Raw genomic sequence first — 19503 nt, 5'->3', positions numbered from 1 at the left:
CTTGCGCTTCCTAGGTAAGCGCTCTACCATTGAGCTAAATCCCCAGCCCCTATTCTTGAGTTTTCTAGACAGGATTTCTCTTTCTAGCTCTCTGGCTATCCTAGAACTCTCTGTAGACCATGCTGGCCTCTGCCTCTCTGCCAAGATACCCTCTTCCTCCTCTTCCTCCTTCTCCTCCTCTTTTTTTTTTTTTAAATCGTTTGTGTGTGTGTGTTTGTATGCATGCTAGAGGCCAGAGGCACCAGATCCCATGGAGCTGGTTACAGGCAGTTGTGTGTCTGATGTGGGTGCTGGTAATCTATCCTTTGCAGCAGCAAGAGCTCTTACCAACCAGTTGTCTTTCTAGCCCCTAGTTGCCCCTTTGTAAACAGTTTTTGATATACTTTCTCTAATGACTAATAGGATATTTTTATATACTAATTGGGTCGTTTGTATATTTCCAGAGAAGTATTGAAGTATTTAAGAATAAAGATAGCCACAGCTGTCCTCTTCCACCCCTTCTCCCTTCTCCCACTTCCCCCCTCCCCTCCCCTCACCCTTCTGCATTCTTTGCTTTGTAGCCTACTCTGGCTTGAAATTTACAAATCCTGCCTCAGCCTCCCTAGTGCTGAGATCACAGGTGTATTTCACTATACTTGGCATATTTATCCATTAAAACTTTGTTGTTGTAGACAGTCTTTTATTTTAGATATTTTTGAGACAGGATCTTACCATATATCCCAGGCTGGACTTGAACTTTCTGTGATTTCTTGCCGCAGGCTGTTGAATGCTGAGATTACAAGGTATTCTTTCATGTTCAGCAATGAATGAATCCTAATATCTACTAAGTAATGTTTATCAGTGTTTATACCATGTTCTATGTTATTCTGAGCCTCAGGGATAACCCTGTGTTTTAGTCTCATGTGGGGAAGGCCTTCTCTGTGTGGGAAGATGTAGGCACAGGGATTTCAAATGTTTTGCCAAGGTTATACAACTAGTGTTTCTTCTGAACCCATATATTTCTTTATCAAGACTTACAGTTTTTAAGATGCTATTGAGAAAAGTAAAATACTACTCTGCCTCAAAAGATTTTGTGTAGCAACTAAATTTTATATTCTTAGGTGACTATGATACGGTTGCAGGTTGCTAGTCATCATTCAGGAACATGTGGGTTCTGGGAATAAAACACAAGTCCTCTACTAGAGAAGTAGGTGCTCTTAACCTCTGAGCCATCTTGAGTCACAAACAAATTCAGTGTACAATTAAATAATTGACCTGAGGGGTTAGGTGACAAGGCCAGAATTTGAATTTGTTTTTCTTTTTTTCCTCCTGCTTTCTCTCTTTTGAGTTGATGCTGGGATTGAATTTTGCCAAGTAATTTCTGTTCCAGTAAACTAGTAGTGGCTCTTATCCCAATTTTCCAGTTTTCCTGTCTACTAGAACTTTGTGATATGATTGAAATCTCTGGAGATCTTTCTCTCCCTACTTTTATCTCCCTCCTCCCTGTCAGTCCCTCCTCTTCCCTCCTCTTCATTTTTTTCCTCTTCCCCTTCTTCCTCTTCCCCCTTCCCTCCCTCCCCCTCTCCCTCCCTCTTTAGAATACAGGTCTCTGTAGTTCAGGCTAGCCCTTTGCCTTCCAAGTTCTAGGTATACAAGAAAATGTTATCAAGCCTAGGTATATACTTCATGTATTTTTGGAGTTGTAGATAGAGCCTAGGGCAACAAAAAAAGAGCACCCAGGAAAAGAATACACCACTGAACTATATTTTGTAGACTTTTGTTGTGATTAAAAACCTCAAGGAAACCATTTCAAGTAAGGAAAGATTTATTTTAGCATGTACCTTCAGTGCAAGGGCAGAGCAGATCTGCTCTCAAGGCATTAGCAAGTAGGGAGCAGAGAGGGAAGCAGAGAATACACTAGCTAACTCAACTGGCTCTCCCCCCTACTCCCAGTCTAATTGTCTAATTCTGTGGAAGTGCACACTTAGACAGTGTTTTATTAATCTCTTAGGCTCTTCTCAATCCAGCTTAGTTGATAGAATTAACCCATCTTTTTTGAAGCAAAATACCCTCTTTCATATTAGATCAAAATAATATATACTTAAAATAAGCAAGGTAAATGAATGGAATTTATATTAACATAATGCATTTGAATGTATATCATAAGTATGATCAATCTAGAATATAAAACATCCTTTTACACTTTGTGCCCATTATGTGTTGACATTGAACTCACTATATAAAACAGGCTGCTTTTGAATTTGGGCGTTACCTTGCTTCTACCTTCCCAGTGCTGAGATCAAAGACATCTACCTCTAGACAGTTCATCTGGTGTATTTTTTTTAAAGATTTTATTTATTTTATGTATATGAACCACCGTAGCTGTCTTTAGACAGTGTTGGATCCTATTGCAGATGGTTGTGAGCCACCATGTGGTTGCTGGGATTTGAACTCAGGAACTCTGGAAGAGCAGTCAATGCTCTTAACCTTTGAGCCATCTCTCCAGCTCTCATCTGGTGTCTTTTAAAAAAAAAATTCTTGGGGCTGGGGATTTAGCTCAGTGGTAGAGCGCTTACCTAGGAAGCGCAAGGCCCTGGGTTCGGTCCCCAGCTCCGGAAAAAAAAAAATTCTTGATTAGTTTTCACTTTTTAAAATATATTAAATTTTTTTAGAGACAGGGTTTTTTTGTATAGCTCTGGCGGTCCTTGAACTCTGTATTTACCATTTCATTCCATCAATAAAGAATATTTTTGAGACAGAGTATATCAGATTGCCCAACCTGGCTTCTTACTCACTGATCTTACTTCCATCTCCAAAATTCTGAGATTACAAACTTGCCTCACCATGTCTGGGTGTGATGATGATGATGATGATGATGATGGTGATGCTTATTAATATTATTAATATTATTATTTACAAACTTTCCTCACTGTGTCTGGGTGTGATTATTTCAAGAATTAAATCTTTGAATATTTGAAACTAGGATGTAAACTATCTTCAACATTCTTTCGTGTGTTAGTGATGATAGTGCTGAGAATGTCTATTTTGAGTACACTGCAAAATGGCAGTTATTTCTCATACAGCTTTTAGTGATTATTCTGGAATCTTACATCATGAATTGGGAGCATGTGAGCACATACTTCCAGTCATTCCAGGTCAGTCTCCACCCTTAAGATCCTCCCAAATAAGATAAAAAAAAAAATCCTGATTTCTGTTGCCTATATACTCACTGGAGAATGTGCAAACTCGTGGCCAGCCCCTTAAAACTGAGTTCTTCCCCCTCCTCCGCATCCCTGCATCCATGTCAGAAGCCATCAATTGTGAGAGCTACACTTCTGCTTCCTTATCACAATTTTTAAGATTTCTCTTTCATGGCTTTCTGTTTAGGCTGTTGTGGGGTTCCGGAAGGTGGGGAGTAGGGGTTTTCTGTCACAGAAGCTTTCTATGTAGACCTGCTTTTTCACCTGTGAGTAAGTAGTCATCAGCACCATGGCAAAAGTAGCTTCCTTTTTATCTGAGAGCACAGATCATGAACTTAACACATATTGGCAAAGGCATGTTTAAAGTCCTTTCAGAAATTGTTGGATAAGTCTGTCCTACTCTTAAGACAAAGTCCATTAAACAGTTAATTAAACTCAGCAGCCATGGTGGTGCATTCTTGTAATCTTGGAACTTGAGGATTCAGTTCCAAGTTTGGGGATCAGGAGTTTAGCTATGTAGTGAATTGTAGACTAGTTTGTTGTATGTGAAACCTTTTTAAAAAATACCATCAAAACAACAGAAACAACCAAAAAGCACCAAGTAAATCTTCCAATTTAGTTCTTTTTTTTTTTTTTTTTTTTTTGGTTCTTTTTTTCGGAGCTGGGGACTGAACCCAGGGCCTTGCGCTTCCTAGGTAAGCGCTCTACCACTGAGCTAAATCCCTAGCCCCAAATCTTCCAATTTAAAGCAAGCAAACAAAACCCCAAGTAACTAAAGTTGTTTGTTTTTCTTTTCTTTTTTTTTAATTTACCTACCTGACCACTCATCATTCCATCTATCCATATATTGTGTGTGTGGGCATAAGTGCCACAGGCTGCATGTGGAGGTCAGAGGATAACTTATTTTGGTTTCTTTCTCCTCCCATGTGTCCTGGGAAATCAAGTCTGAGCTCACCTCTTTAACTTTACTGACCTATTTTGACCCTCAAATAATGTTTCTTTTTTTTTTTCCTTCGGAGCTGGGGACCGAACCCAGGGCCTTGCGCTTGCTAGGCAAGCACCCTACCACTGAACTAAATCCCCAACCCCTTCAAATAATGTTTCTTAAAAATCATATTCTAACATAATACAATCCAAAGATTTGGTACATGATAACGAATGGTGATAGCAAAATAAATCTTTGTTTTCTGTGATTAAAGCATTATGTTTAAAAGAATATTTTGTCTAAAGTACTGCATTTGATAGCGTAGTATAGTCTTGATTAATATAGTTTTGAATCTGAGGTGTTTGAGGCAACATTTGTTTTTCATTTGTGTTAGAAGCCTGTGTGGTATGTATGACAGCACAGGCAGAGTGAAGTGAATGTTGGATTTAGAACATTGCCTGATGCAATGTTCTGTGCAGTGAAAGTGCCTGATGCAGTATGGGTCAATACTGTCAGAACAATAATGTCAGATTATTGTTTTTGGTTGTCAGGCATGGAGAATCCTTTTAATCCTTTTACTGCTGTCAGGTTTTTCACCACTCCTACATTCAGTTAGGTGATACCATTTGGGGTTGAGGTCTACAGTGTAAGAATTTGGGATATTGGGGCTGCTCGAGAGATGGTTCAGTGGTTAAGAGCACTGCTTGTTGAGAGGTCCTGAGTTCAATTCCCAGCAACCACATGGTGGCTCACAAACATCTGTAATGAGATCTGATGCCCTCTTCTGGTGTGTCTGAAGACAGTGATAGTGTACTTAAATATAATAAGTAAATCAGTCTTAAAAAAAATGAATGGAATGTTGGGTGATGGCTTAGACCTGAAATCTCAGCCCAGTGGAATCAGAGTCAAAAGGTTTGCCTACTCTGCAAAGCAAGGCTAGCCCAACTCTGGCTACATAGTGAAACCTTGTCTCAACAACTACCCCCAAACCAAATACAAAAACAGACAACTGAAAATGGGGTGTCTAGTACCATGGGATTAGCCAAGAAGGAGAGAATGAGTTGGAGAATGTAGGTAAATAAAAAAATGAAGGGACTGATTTGATCAATAGATTTTTTTTTTGATCAATAGATTTAGTGTGTGTGGTGATTCGAAATATTTATACACACATATAAACTTGTTAAGACAATGGATTATACTCTTGGATTGTTCTTGGGTATGATTACTTCGGTAATCTGTGGTATGGTATCATAGCTTTAAATGATACTTTTACATACAAGTTTTTCTTTTTTTGAGATAACATCTTGGTTGGCCTACAAACCTGTGTTGGTCAGACTGACCTTGAACTTGTGGCAGTCCATTTCTTGAGTTCTGGGTTATAGGTATGGATCATCAGGCCTGACCCTATTTAGATAACCTTAAATGTCCAGTCCAGATCTTCATATTATGTAACTATCTTTCATGATTTCTCTACATATAAAATTGTGATGTTACTCCATACCTTCAAGGCAACCCCCCCCCCCCCCCCCCAAATCTCAAAGAACTAGAGAGATCGGGCTAGACAAGCACACTACTACTATTGAGCTACAGCCTTGGCCTTTTGTGGGAAGGCATTGAATTTAGAGTCTTAAGCACTTTTATGTCTGCTGGGCAAGTGGTCTCATAAATGCTACTCTTTTTTTTTTTCCTCTTCATTTTTATCTCAGTTAATGTTTTCCTGATCTACCTTATCAAACTGAAACACATGGCAATCACCTTTAGCTTCCATTCTCCATGGACTCTTAGCTATTCTATTTGTTCCACCCCAACTCTCCAGTCTTTTATTCCATTGCTTTCTGCAATCGTACAAGAAACATCCTATTTTCATTTGAATGACTGCATTTGCCTCCTTTCTTTATCATTTGTACTATATAGCTTACTTACAGAGTATATGATCCTTTAAAAGTGGTGGTAATTGGGGCCATAGAGATGACTTAGGTGAAGTGTGGGGACTTTTGCAGATTTCTTAAGTTTGGTTTCAACCACCCTGGGCTGCACACTGCCTGCAACTCCAGTTCCAGGGGATCCTATTTATACCTCTTTATCCTCTCTGCAACTGTGCTAAACTTGGTAATGGACACATATTTAAAAACAAAGAAAAGGTAAAGTTTCTGCCTAAAAGCCTTCAGTGTCTTTCATTGGAACTAAACATGCTGTTGTGTAAGTCTTTACATTGTTTCTTATTTTTCCTCTGCAGCTTTATGATCTTAGTACCCATTGACCTTTGGCTGCCTTTCTTATCCTTGAAAACACTAGTTTTCTTATTGTGTAAGGCTAGTGATTTTCAGTCTTCTAATTCTAGAACCCTTTAATACAGTTCTTCAGGTTGAGGTGACCCCCCCAACCATACAATTATTTTGTTACTATTTCATAACTGTAATTCTGCTATTGTTGTAAATATCTGATAGGCAGGATGTATAATATTCAATCCTTGTGAAAGGGTTCTTCACCTCAAAGAGGTCACAACCCACAGGTGTAAGGGCTATGTTCTTTGTTTTTTGTTTTTCTCCCCCTCAGTTTTTATTAGCTCATCCATCCTCTTCCCTCTACTACCTTTCTCTTCCCTGATTTCCTTTCTTCGCAGGGAGAGTGCTTGCTGATTTGGAACTCGTGCTCCAGAAATTCTCTTGCTCTAACCTTTCAACTAGTTGGGTCTGTTTTTGTGCAGTACTGCACCTGGCTAGTTGTGTTTTAATTCAGATATGTGAGACTTTCTCTTACTACTCTGTCTTAACTATTGTAGGTAGTGGGCAACTCTCTATTTTTCATTTTAGCCTCATTTACCGTTTTTTTTTTTTTTGTTTTTTTTTTTTGTTTTTTTTTTTTTGGCCTGTCCTTATGTAAACTTTAAGGGCAAGGACTTTTTCTCATTTATTTACTGTTTATTGAGTGAAATTATAGAAAAGTCAAAGGATCACTCACATTATAGATATTTTATTCTTTTTTGAGGTTTAAATTTGGTATATGTAGTTAGTATTTTTATTATAGGTTGATGCTTAACTGCTTGGGGACTAGTGAATTTTGTTTTTATAGGATTATAGCCAAATTGATTTGTTGTCAGACCATACAGAAGCTGTTTTTCTTGCTTAAGTTTGCATCATTTGTTGTATGAACATCTACATTTGTTTACCTGATAAAGGCTGTTTTGCCATTTATCACTAAATGGCCAGAATCAACTTTGAGATAAAGTGGTAAACATAATTTCCAGCTCAGAGTTTCAGACAGGGAGACTGACATTTTTTATGTGTGTATGGAGTTAAGAGGACAAGTATGTTCTCTTATCTCACCTTTATGTGGCTTCTGGAACTGAAACTTGGGTTTCCAAGCTTGCATAGGAAGCATTATGTTTCCCCATCTGGCTGCCCCAGCTATGACTGTCTATCAAATAATGTCTAACAATTATATGTCACTATGCGTTGTATTATTTGAGAGGAGGGAATGAAAGAAGGTAGTATTTTCTTTCCTTTGTTTTTTCAAGACAGGGTCGATCTCTGTGTAGCCATGGTTGTCCTGAAACTCATTCTGTAGAACAGGCTGGCCTCAGAAATCCTCCTGCTTCTGTTTCTTGAGCGCTGGTGTGTGCTACTACTATGCCTGGCAGGAACTGAAGTATTTTAGTGTAATCTTGCTTTTTAGGGATTTACCAAACAGAGCTCTGAAAAAACATGCTAAGATGGAGCTTTGACAAGTAACTAATAGGTGAGTGCTGAGCTGAAGTGATCCTGGAGACTGTGAATTAGGTTGAGAAGTACTTGAATGTGCTTCAAAGACTTACTTGTGTAAGCTAGATGCAGCCCCCCCCCCAAAAAAAAAAAAAAAAAAAGAGAAAAGGTGAAGTGGGGAGTAAAGTGACTGCAAATGTTTTGTTCTTAGTCTAGTTAAGGAAAAACCTTACAAATACTTAATTTTCTAAGAAGATACTACCTGTTTGGAGCCTAAGGGGCCAGAGTTGATGGGGAGCAAATTTTGACTATATTGCTAATTTTTTCCTGTGTACACAATTAAGACCTACATTTTATAGTTTAATGTAGCTAACTCAATAAGCTAAACTAAAAAAAGATTATGTGATCCTAGAAAGTTGGTCTGTCTTGAATACATAATTATGAGGCCTGTTACTTTGTTGTAAATAGCAAAATTTCTTTTAAAACATTTATTGAGGGCTGAGGCAGCTCAGTGCATAATGGCCCAAGCTTGATAGTTTGAGTTTGATTCTTAGAACACCTATAATGTGAAAGAGATCAAAGTTCTCTAGTTTCAACACAAGCTGTTGCACACACATGCCTCTCGCCCCCCTCACCGCAGTCAAGTCTTTAAGGAGGCAGGGAGAAACAGTGATAAATATTATCTTTATGTATTGGACATCAAAGATAGTTTCATTTTCTGCTTAATTAAAAGTCTTGTGTATTGGGCTGTGGAAATTTGAAAATACTAAACAGTGGCTTCTCCTTTAAAGGATAGCTGCATGATAGCTATTGATCCTAGTGTATAAACCTTGTTCTAAAAAGTGAAATTCTACGTAATAAGGTAATTTTAGGTTTTCCAAGAATGTTTTCGATCATACTATTGCTATAAAGACATTTTGTTTTGTTTAGACATTTGTTTTGTTTAGTGTTGTATCATTGAACTAAGTCATCTGTGGAATTTCTTAAGCCTAGTAGAGTTAGGTGTAAGAAACACAAACTCGGGGCTGGAGAGATGGCTCAGCGGTTAAGAGCTCTGACTGCTCTTCCAGAGGTCCTGAGTTCAATTCCCAGCAACCACATGGTGGCTCACAACCACCTGTAACAGATTCTGTTGTATCTCAAGACAGCTACAATGTACTCATATACATTAAATAAAATATTAAAAAAAAAAGAAACACAAACTAAAGATAAATTAAGGTTTCACAGTTTATTTGGACAAACACTAAGATCTTTTAAAACAGTATCAAGACTATGGCTGTATTGTAGTGTAATGCAGAAATTTTTATACATTTATAAAATAAAAGAGGACTCAGGACTACTTAAAGAGTAGGCAACAGATTACATATTTTATTTAAATTTTGGAAAGGGCTATAATTCTAATTCTGCCCCCTTTATCCTTTTTATAGGAGTGCTACAATGTTGACACTTAAAGTTGGCCTGTAATTCTCTATATAGCAATGAATGACCTTAAGTTTGTAATCCCCTGCTTCCGTCTCCAAGTGCTTGGATTACAGACAGGTGATAAAATTCCTGGCTATACTTTTTTGGCTTTCTCAGACTGTCTTGCTATGTACTTGTAGCATTACTTGTAGGCTGGCCATGAACTTGTAGCATTACTTTTGCTTTAGCTTCCTGAGTGCTGAAATTACAGACCGTGGGGCCATGCTGTATCCTGTACTTTTCTAATAGTAAATACTTCTGAGGAAAAATTATTCCTAAAAGTCACCTGAAGGGATCTGTGGCTGTAGACTAGTTTTACAATTATTCATTAGCTTGTTGGGGCTTGACTGCTTTTTTTGTGCCTTGTATCTTTGTTTAGTCCAAATTGCTTATGTTGGCCATTCAGTAAATTGATTTGAATTAAAATTTGTCCCAATTAGTTCACACTGCAGTACAATTCTAGTTTAAAATTTACCATTACCAACTCTTAAAATACAAAAGTCCATGTAGACTGATTTGTTGAAGATTTAGCCAGCTTCAGTTTTGTGAGGAAACCCAGTAAGTATAAATTTGTGCACTTAATTGTTAAAATTTTTTTGAGATTATAATGATTTTTTTCCTTTTATCAGTCTTCCCTCTAAACCTTTCATGCACAACCTCTCCTTGCCCCTTCAAGTTCAAGGTCTCTTAGTCTATCAAAGGAGGAAGTTCATGAAGCTTCAACCTTGAATTTGTTCTGTAGGAACTGAGGATGTAGCTCAGTTGGTATTGTTTCCTGAGCATGCATCAAAGCCCTGAGATCCTGAGACTAGTACTCCAGCACCAAATAACCTGGCCTTGTGGAGGAAGACTGTAGTTTCAGTACTTGGGAAGAAGAGGCAGGAGGATCAGGAGTTTTATCAAGGCTCTCCTCACTTAGTTAATTTGAGGCCAACCTGCTGTAAATGACTTTGTCTTAGAACCAAAACTAGTAATTTTTTTTTTGGTTCTTTTTTTCCAGAGCTGGGGACCGAACCCAGGGCCTTGCGCTTCCTAGGCAAGCGCTCTACCACTGAGTTAAATCCCCAACCCCGTAATATTTTTTGATATTGAATTAATTGCCAGTTGCCAGCTGCCCAGTGTGGATGCTGTGTCCTATTAAGAGTACTTAATATAAAATGCTCTTAACTGGTGGTAGACATCATTTCTTTAGCTCTACATAAGATTTTGCCTATTTCCCCTCCCTCCCTCCCTCCCTCCCTCCCTCCCTTCCTTCCTTCCTTCCTTCCTTCCTTTTTTCCTTCCTTCCTTCCTTCCTTCCTTCCTTCCTTCCTTCCTTCCTTCCTGGTGAATTGTAGTTGAAACCAAGATCTCATATGATAAGGATCTCTTATGATATGGCTCTCATGATATGCATGCATGATGCTACTGAGGTCAAATGTTAGCTCAGCGTGAGCTGTATTCACAGCTTAAGCTATGTTTTCAGCCTTGTAAAGTTTTTTAAAGGTATGTGTTTCTATTGTAAGTATATTGTGTATTGCCCTCTAGAAATCTTTTTTTTTTTTTTTTTTGGTTCTTTTTTTCGGAGCTGGGGACCGAACCCAGGGCCTTGCGCTTCCTAGGTAAGCGCTCTACCACTGAGCTAAATCCCCAGCCCCCGCCCTCTAGAAATCTTAACATTAAATATTAAAGACATCCTGTTTCCAGAATATATTTCTTGTTGAAATTATAAATGGTGTTTCTTGGAGGGGAGAACATTTAGACATGTATTTGTGTAATCCTTTAACAAATACAACAGTTTTATAATATTCTTGTATGTTTTTCTTTTCATGTAAGTAAATTGCAGTAAATTTTGGTAAGTGGCAAACCTATGAGGTCTTATTTCTATAATCAGAGTTTGATATCAGGAAAAAAATGGTTCTTTGTTTTGTGTCCACACTCTTAAAATTAGCCAAACAGTAGAAGCCCCCTGCCTCTCTTTGGCTTTTAAAGGTTATGGTCCATGTTCATAGTGCTTTGTTTTTTTGATATAGCATTTAGTAAACAGGATCTCACCAGGCTTCAAGAACTGGCAGAGTAGTTGCAGATAACCTTGAGTTGAACTACTGATCCTCCTTCCCAGTGCTAGGGTCATAAGTATATATGCATGTTGCGTAGGCTACTTTAAAGATTTAAAAAATAAATACCTCTCTCTCTCTCTCTCTCTCTCTCTCTCTCTCTCTCTCTCTCTGTGTGTGTGTGTGTGTGTGTGTATGAATGTATGTATGTTTTTGCTGTCCTATCTGTCTGTGACCTTTGTGTGTGAGTAGTTGTAAGGAGTCAGATCTCCTGAAATTGGAGTTATTGACAATTGTGAGCAGCTTTGTGTGTGCCAGGTCCTTTAGAATAGTAATCACACATTTTTTTTTCTCTAAGACAGGGTTTCACTTATGTATATATACCAGGCTGGCCTCAAACTCAGTTTCACTTGTGTCTCTCAAGTGTCCAGATTAAAAAAGCATGTGCCACAACTGCCTGCTTTTCTCCTTTTTTAATCTCTTAATTACAACCACCCATAGGTTTAATATTCTTTAGTGGTATCCCCAGCTTGCCCTTCCTTACTGCTTTACCTACCTTGATTTTTCTCAAAATCAGTTCAATACTTATCTCTATCCTTTTCCATTCTACTTCCTTCCATTCCTACTCTTAGTAACTAAAATCCCAGTATACTCCATACTATTGTTGGTTGTTTAAACTCTTGACAGCTATTGATGTTAAAGGGGCCACTGTTGTTAGCTGGCAAGTATGACATTTGCATAGTGGTAATACCCATGGTTGCTGCTGTTAATATTCTACTGTCAGGTAGTAAAGAGACCCAGAAGGCAACCCAAAGTGGGGAACTATGAAAATGCAAGGTAACATATCCCTGTGCCCAAATGACTAATCATACAGTAATGGCACCGAGTAAGAGTCCCGATGAAATTCCAGACAGAATGCAAAAGAATGATTTTTTTTAAGTATATTCAAAAAGATGAAAGAAGGAAGTAAGAATCTGATTGAGAATAACAAAATAGAAAAAAAAGCAAGCCCATACAAGATATGAAACTATTGTTTTTTAAGAGATTGAAATATTTGAGAAAAAAACCGATCTGAAATGCTGGAATGAAAAGCATTGGAAGTTAGTAAAATTTTGTGGAATAGAACAGAATAAGTCAAGAAGATAAAATAACTGAGCTTAAAGGCAAGATGACTGAATGGAGATCAATGATAATGAGAAGCTACCAGTGGGAATTCCAACATCCATATTTCATTCTGAAAAGACCAGATTCATGAGTGGTTGTGGAAGTTCACTTATAATCCCATTGGTAGAAATGGGATCCCAGGAGCAATCTGGCTTAGTAGACCAGCTGAATTTTTGAGATTGAGGTTCAAACACTTATTCAGTAAATACATTGAGAATGGTTGAGAAAGACTTCAGTTCAGTGCCAAAGAATGAACATGCTTAACAGCTTATATACAAATTTATTTCTTGACTTTCGTAGCCTAATTTTTGTTTTTGAATTTTTAAATTATATTTTAATCATTTATTTTGTTATTCACATGTGTGCCGTAGTGCATGTGGGGAAGACAGTATGGAGGTCTCTGTTCTCTGCTTTAACTATGTGGGCCTGGGGGTTGGACTCAATTCATCAGACTAGGCAGCAGGCGCCTTTTACCTACTGAGCCATTTCTCCAGCCTTATAACATACCGTTCTTGAATTTTTTTGAGCTAGATTGCCTTTTCATGGGGGCATGGGCCTTTCACGATATCTTGATTTCCAGACCACAGTTTAACCTTTGAGAATTGACTCTCTTCTACCATGTGGTTTCTAAAGTTTACATAGTCAGGGTTGGCGAAGTACCCTCAACCTTGCATTATCTTGTCTGCCTAAGGCTCTTGTGTTTATATAGGAGCTAGGTATCTTTGGGGTAGAGTCAGGAGAGATGCTTGGTTTTGTTTATTGCTCTCTACTCTGTGAGACACAATGTTCTCAAATCGTTCATTACTAGTGAATTTCACTATGATCTGTTTATTAAGGTGGTGTTTGAGGCTGCTATATGCAGAGTTGTAATACATTTTAGAATGGGGGTGTACTTAAAATTGTATAGGGAAGCTATAGATTTATTATATTTTTATTTATCTTATGCATTTTATTATTTATTGTTATCGATTTATAGTTTATTGAATGGCTATAATACATTGTTCCTGTTGTTTGTTTTCATTGAAGTAAAACTTAACATTTAAGTTGTATGGTTTTCATTGGTAATTTAGTTCTATATCCATGAGATACTTCTAACATTTTTTTTTAAGGTTTATTTATTTCATGTTTGTGAGTGCATTGACGCTGTCTTCAGACACATCAGAAGAGGGCATTGGATTCCATTACAGATGGTTGTTAGCCACCATGTGGTTGCTGGGAATGGAACTTAGGACCGCTGGAAGAGCAGTCAGTGGGGCTATCTCTCTAGCCCTAGATTTATTTCTTAAGAGAGCTGGAGTCATGTGATTTTCTGTGGGTGTGCGCGCGCCCGCGCGCGTCCGCCTTTTTTCTAGTTAGCATGCTTATTATTGTTTTTTTTTCAAGGCAGTTTGTCTGTGTACTTCTTGTCCTGGAACCCTCTCTGTAGATGAGGCTGGCTTTGAAGTCAGATGTGACTGCTTCTGCCTCCACCTCCTAAATTCCAGGATTATCAAGGTGTGCTCTACCACTGCCGCCTGGCTAGTTAGCTTAGCTTGTTCATGCTCATAACAGTATTTAAGCTTTTAATGACTAACATTTCATTGTGTTTATTTTGCTTATTCTTTTGTCTGTTTATGGAAATTTGAGATTTTACTTTTTGATGATTGCGAAGTGCTGCTGCAAACATTGGTATACAAATTGCTAAGTATGATTTTTAGTTCTTTGAGCATACTGAAAAAGGTATTGTGAACAATAGGGTAATTATGTCTTCAACTTTTTGAAGGATTGCCAAATGTATAGTGGTTGTACACCTTAAATTTATAGCAGTAACATACAAAGGTCCATTTGTGTTTTTTTTTTTTTCTAGATGATTTCTATGTAGCCTTACCTGGAACTCAATAAGTAGACTAGGCTAGCCTCAAACTCAGAGATCTGCCTCTGTTTCCTGAGTGCTGGGATTAAAAGCTTGAGCTGCTACACCCAGTTGCAACTGATCTTTTTAATAACTAGAACTTCATTATGTGAAAAGAGAAAGATCTTACTGGTCTTATTTGCTCTTTTAGAAATTGGGAAATCTTTTTCTATAAAAGAGAGAACATGTCTAGATGGGCTGTATGTAGGCTTTGTAGATACAGGAGATGAAGAAGGAAACAGAAGAAAAAGGTAGATCAGGGAGACAGTAGTAGATAATTGCTTAATATCAGGTTACTCTTTTGGGGCAAGGATGAAATTGGAGAAAAACTTAATAGGGTGTTTTGAAACTGGTCTGTTTAGAAAGTTGGCTATTACCCCTCTTCCCCTTTTGGGGGGATGCAGGGTAGGATGGCAACAAGTAACTGATTGGTGATGTGGAATTTTAGTATGGGAAATTTCATCATATCCCCCCCCCCCCCCCCCCCCCCACACACACACAGTGTTTCTCTTTGTAGCCCTGGCTGTCTGTTCTGGAACTCACTATATAGACTGGGTAGGCCTTGAACTCAAGACTTCTGCCTGCATCTGCCTCTAGATGGCTGGATTAAGTATTGGGCTCAAAGGTGTGTTTACCACCCCTTGCTTGGCCAGGAAACTTCATTTTTATTTTAGTTTGGTCTGTTGGAGTCTACTTCAGGAACTTAGTTCAAAACAATGGCCTCTTATTATGATTTAGCAATTGCAAATGGAATCTTAAAATTTGTAATAGGTTTTTTTCTTGTCTTGAGACAGGGTCTCTCACCATGTAGCCTCAGCTGTTCTGAAACTTGCTATATAGATTAGGCTGGCTTTGAGTGCTGGGTTTTAAAGGCATGTGCCACCATGTCCAGCCAATTGTAATTTCAGATACAGCATAAGGATATAATTTTGGCCAGAAACTACAGATCTAATTTTTTCCATTTTTATGTGACAGGGACTTGCCATGAGGTGTTGAAGCCTTGTTTCACTGAGTTGGAGAGACTGGACCTAAATGGCGCAGCATGACTTTGCTCCAGCCTGGCTTAATTTTCCTACTCCTCCATCATCAACAAAGGTACTTTTTTTCCTGCATCTCTGCCTTTCTGTCTGCCTCTATTTTGCTCATGTTGTATACAAATGTAACTAAAATGTGAAGACTTGGGGTGGAGTGGACTGTGGCTCAGTGGTAAGAGTGAGTCTCTAACCTGTACAAGGCCTGGACTTACGTCACAATATAAGGAGAAAAGTGAAAACAGTTTTTATGCCCTATCTTTGTTCAAGGTGGCTTTTGTATTGTTGAGAGTCTGTATATTTTAATTTCGTTAACTTTGAACAGATCTTTAAAAAAATTGTATTGCTTTTCTGCTAAATAGTAATAATACCTTAGCATATACCTTAAAAGTTTGCAGAGTATTTTGCCAGATATTTAATTTGATCATAATATCATGAATGTTATGTTTCAGATTTATTCCTACTTCGTGTTTTTTGAATTTTAATTACTGACCTCTGTTATTAACAGAAGTCAAATGATTGTATTCCAGAGTAAAAAACATGGGCACAGTCATTCTGGGATAAGAAGTTTTTTAGGGGTTCTGTATTGTATACTGATTTCCCTGTAAAGCTGTCTGCTTCATTTGATATCACACCTCCTTCTAGGCTTCATTAATTGCTGGTTGGTTGCTGTTTTCAACAATGCCCTAGGGCATAAATTGCTCCTTGTTCTGACTCAGTTTAATTAGATAAAAGGTGGTTTTTGAGGCCTATCTTTGAAGTTTATTCTGACCTCAGAAGGAAGTCTCTTCTTAGTTGTTTGCCTGATTCTCTCTGCTGTCTGGTTTATTGGTTTAGCTTACTGTTCCTTGTTCAGAGTAGAGCAAATCTCTACTGTGTCTGAAGGGTACTGCTAGGCTTAAACTTGCTTATGTTGTGTTTTGAAGAATTCCTTTGAATACTACTTTAACATTATAAAAATCTTATTTCTTATGTAGCTGAGCTAAGAGAAATTTGGAACTTAATATCCTTGGCCTGAAAAATCTGAAATAGAACTTTCAGTTGTGAATGGGTTTGGGCAGAGAAAAAGAGCCCTGGTTTCATGACTACTCTCACTTGGAATATACCTTTTATAGTTGGACAGAATCCTTGTCTACAGTTACAGGGGGACTGGAGAGTAGGTGGTGGCTCGAGCGCTACATATGGTCATAAAACAATCAGTGGAGAAGTTGGTAAAAACAAAATAAACATGTAAAGTCTCAAATTTGTCCCAAGATGCATAGCAAATGAAGAGAGAGACATTGACTCAAGACATACACATTCTTACAAATTAGTAAGAATGGCCATAGTTTGTGGTATGAATTATGTTTATTAACATTCAAGACTTCACTGGCAGAAGTGGCATCTTTTTTCAAAATATGGTAAATTCTCCAGAGTGTTAGGAATCAACCTACCAAGTTCAGGGATTACAGGCATACACCATCACCCCTTTCTTTTCTTCTGTCTTATTCTCCGTTCTTTCTTCTTTGTGTTAACAAGAGAGTGGGGAAGAGCACACTTCTTTGTTCCTTTTTACTTGTAAATACAAAACATCTCTGACCAGATTTTTCTTTTTCTTATACACTAGTCAGTGTTTAGTGGTCACCAATTGGATAGCCTATAATATAATTATGATTGAGTTACAGAGGTTGAGAGTCAGCCTCATAACTGACTTGTTAGTGGTGTCTTTAAATGTTGTTTGTTGACTTATTGAGGCTATCTTACTTGGACAGGATGGCTTTGCATTTTCAATCATGCTTCTTTTTTCAGGTGGAATTTCTGGCCTGTGCCACCATATCCCCTCTGATTAACTGATCACAAACCAGAATCCCCACAGACCTCTTCAGTGTATTAGATGAACTTTCTAGGATGTCTTACAGAACTCAGAGAAGTACTTGCTTTGTTAGCCTTATAAAGGATATAGATGAATAGGATTATTGGGAAAATCCTTTCAGAAACTTTCTTAGCACCTGAGGATTTCTACAGCTTTTAGGAGGTTTGTAACAAGGTACAGGGACACAGACCAAAAATATTTCATTTACTAAACATACATATAGCAGAGATCAAATTTAATAACTTGTTTCTACTCTATATTTAAAGTTAAAGGATACCATTATTTTACCTAGTTTAATAACAGCTAACTTATTCTAAAATGCCCTCTTTAAATCCCACTAAGAAAAGTATTTTCAAATTAATCTAGATTCTAGATTGGACAGATTACTCCTTGCTAGAAGCAGTGCTTAAAAAAAACTATATTCTGCATTGTTTCTTTGTGGTGTAGAGGAATCCGTCCAGTCTTGATCATGTGCTTGCTTGTTAATCTGGGCCTTTACTATGGTCAGGTAGCCATCTAGTAGTACTTTTAGTATACAGGTAGTTTTTTATAAATGTTTATTAAAAATAACTCAGGAGAATGATTTTTATTTTGGAAAATTGTTCCCTTAAAATGTGTTATTTCCCTATACATTAGATTAGTTTGAAGATGAATCTTACTGATCATTTAAACTCTTTGTCATGTACAAATTTCTTTAGAGTGTTAAGTTGCTCATTTTTAGATACTATGAAACTTGACTAGAATTTAGACTTATTCTATGTTTTTGACATAGGATTCCTTTTGGAATTAGAGAAAAATGATTAACATTTTATTTTGTAGACTATAAGACTATTGAGAAAAAGACTTGAATTGTTAGGGAAGAGGACTTACTGGAGAGTCACTTATTTTTAAAATTTCACCCCCCCCTTTTTTTTTTAAGACAAGATTTTCACTTTATAGTCTTGGCTGTCTGGAACTCACTAGGTAGACCAGGTTGATCTTAGACAAACAAATCCAATTGCCTCTGCCTCCTAACTTCTGGAATTAAAGGCAAGTGTCACTACTATGCCTTACTTTTTTTCCCGTTTGTTTGTTTGTTTGTTTGTTTTTCCAAGCAGGTTTCTCTTTACAGCCTTTGCTGTCCTCGAACTCTGTAGATTAAACTGGCCTGCAAGAGATCCACCTGCCTCAGCCTCTCAAGGGCTGGAATTCCATGTGCCACTACTAATAATCATGGTTAGGGAGGGATTGGGTTAGGAAAAAAATTACTTCTTAACCCAAGGTCTCTAGTATTTTTTTATCCTGTCTTCCCAAGTGCTGGGATTATAGGTGTGTTCCATCATATCCAACCTAGATTAATTTTTGTTACTGTTTTTGTGCTTATTTCCTCATGCATAGTTAATAACAATCTGTGCTAGCCTTTTCTCAGACCGTATCCACTTTATAGGCAACCCCCCCCCCCCTCCAAAAACCTACTTTGGAGTTTGTACACATGGGTTTCTTTTACTCTTCTCTTTCCTTTTGCCATTTTGTGTAAAGTAATGTAAGGCTTACTCTATTTGTAAAAAGTCTTAACTAACAAAACATATCAATAAAAGCTATTTGGAAAGTCAAATTGCCATTAAAAAGTTTTTAAGTCTTATTATGTAAATATCAATAACCTAGGCAGAGGATTGTTACAGTGTAACTCCTCATCCCAAACCTAAGGTCTGACCATTCCAGGCAAGTACCAAACACTCTGGCTGAGCTAGTGCTCTTTACTAATTTTTGTTTATTTAAACTTTTTTTTTTTTTTAAAGATAGGGTTTTATGTAGCTCATATTGACCTGAATCTATGTGGTGGAATATGACCTTTGAACTTTCAAACATCTTCCATCACACTTCAGAATTCTGGAATACATATTTTTGACAGTGCCCATTGCCCTTTTTTGGGGGGATAGAATCTCATCAAATTGCCCAGGTTAGTTTCAAACATTCTGTGTAGTTCAGCCAGGTATTGAACTTGTATGATTCTTCTGTTTCTGCTCTCAGTAGCTAAGCTTATAGGCGCTTGACACCCAAGTTCAGTTCCAGATTTTTCTAACTAGATGTTCCATTACTTCTCAAGAGTAGTCATCAATTTAAGTGGTTGTCAATCTGAAGTAGTTAGTATGAGTCTTCTTTTTCTTATCCTAAAGCAGTGAGTGGTTCTCAGCCCTCCTAATGCCTACAGTCCATTAATGTAGTTCCTCATTATGTGGTGACCCCCCCACCATGAAATTATTTTTGCTGCTACTTAATAACT

The 19503-nt window shown here is 37.6% G+C and overlaps 1 protein-coding gene across 17 annotated transcripts in view; it reads left to right on the top strand.

The window, feature by feature from the left end:
- Gpbp1 (GC-rich promoter binding protein 1) overlaps positions 1-19503 on the top strand; it is a 67256-nt gene that overhangs the window by 7822 nt on the left and 39931 nt on the right. For 12 of the 17 annotated variants that reach the window (NM_001408813.1, NM_001106410.2, XM_087618127.1 and 9 more), the window contains 1 exon segment: positions 15333-15452. The exons of the other annotated variants lie outside the window; for them this stretch is intronic. In NM_001408813.1, coding sequence (NP_001395742.1) covers positions 15390-15452 — 63 coding nt within the window. In that variant the 5' untranslated portion in view covers positions 15333-15389. 17 annotated transcript variants of the gene reach the window in all.

This window comes from Rattus norvegicus, chromosome 2 (genome assembly GCF_021556685.1).
Source record: "Rattus norvegicus strain SHRSP/BbbUtx chromosome 2, alternate assembly SHRSP_T2T, whole genome shotgun sequence".
In the NCBI taxonomy this organism is placed as follows: domain Eukaryota; kingdom Metazoa; phylum Chordata; class Mammalia; order Rodentia; family Muridae; genus Rattus; species Rattus norvegicus.
The sequence above is the reverse complement of the archived record's forward strand: the minus strand, read 5'-3'. Positions and strand labels throughout refer to the sequence as shown.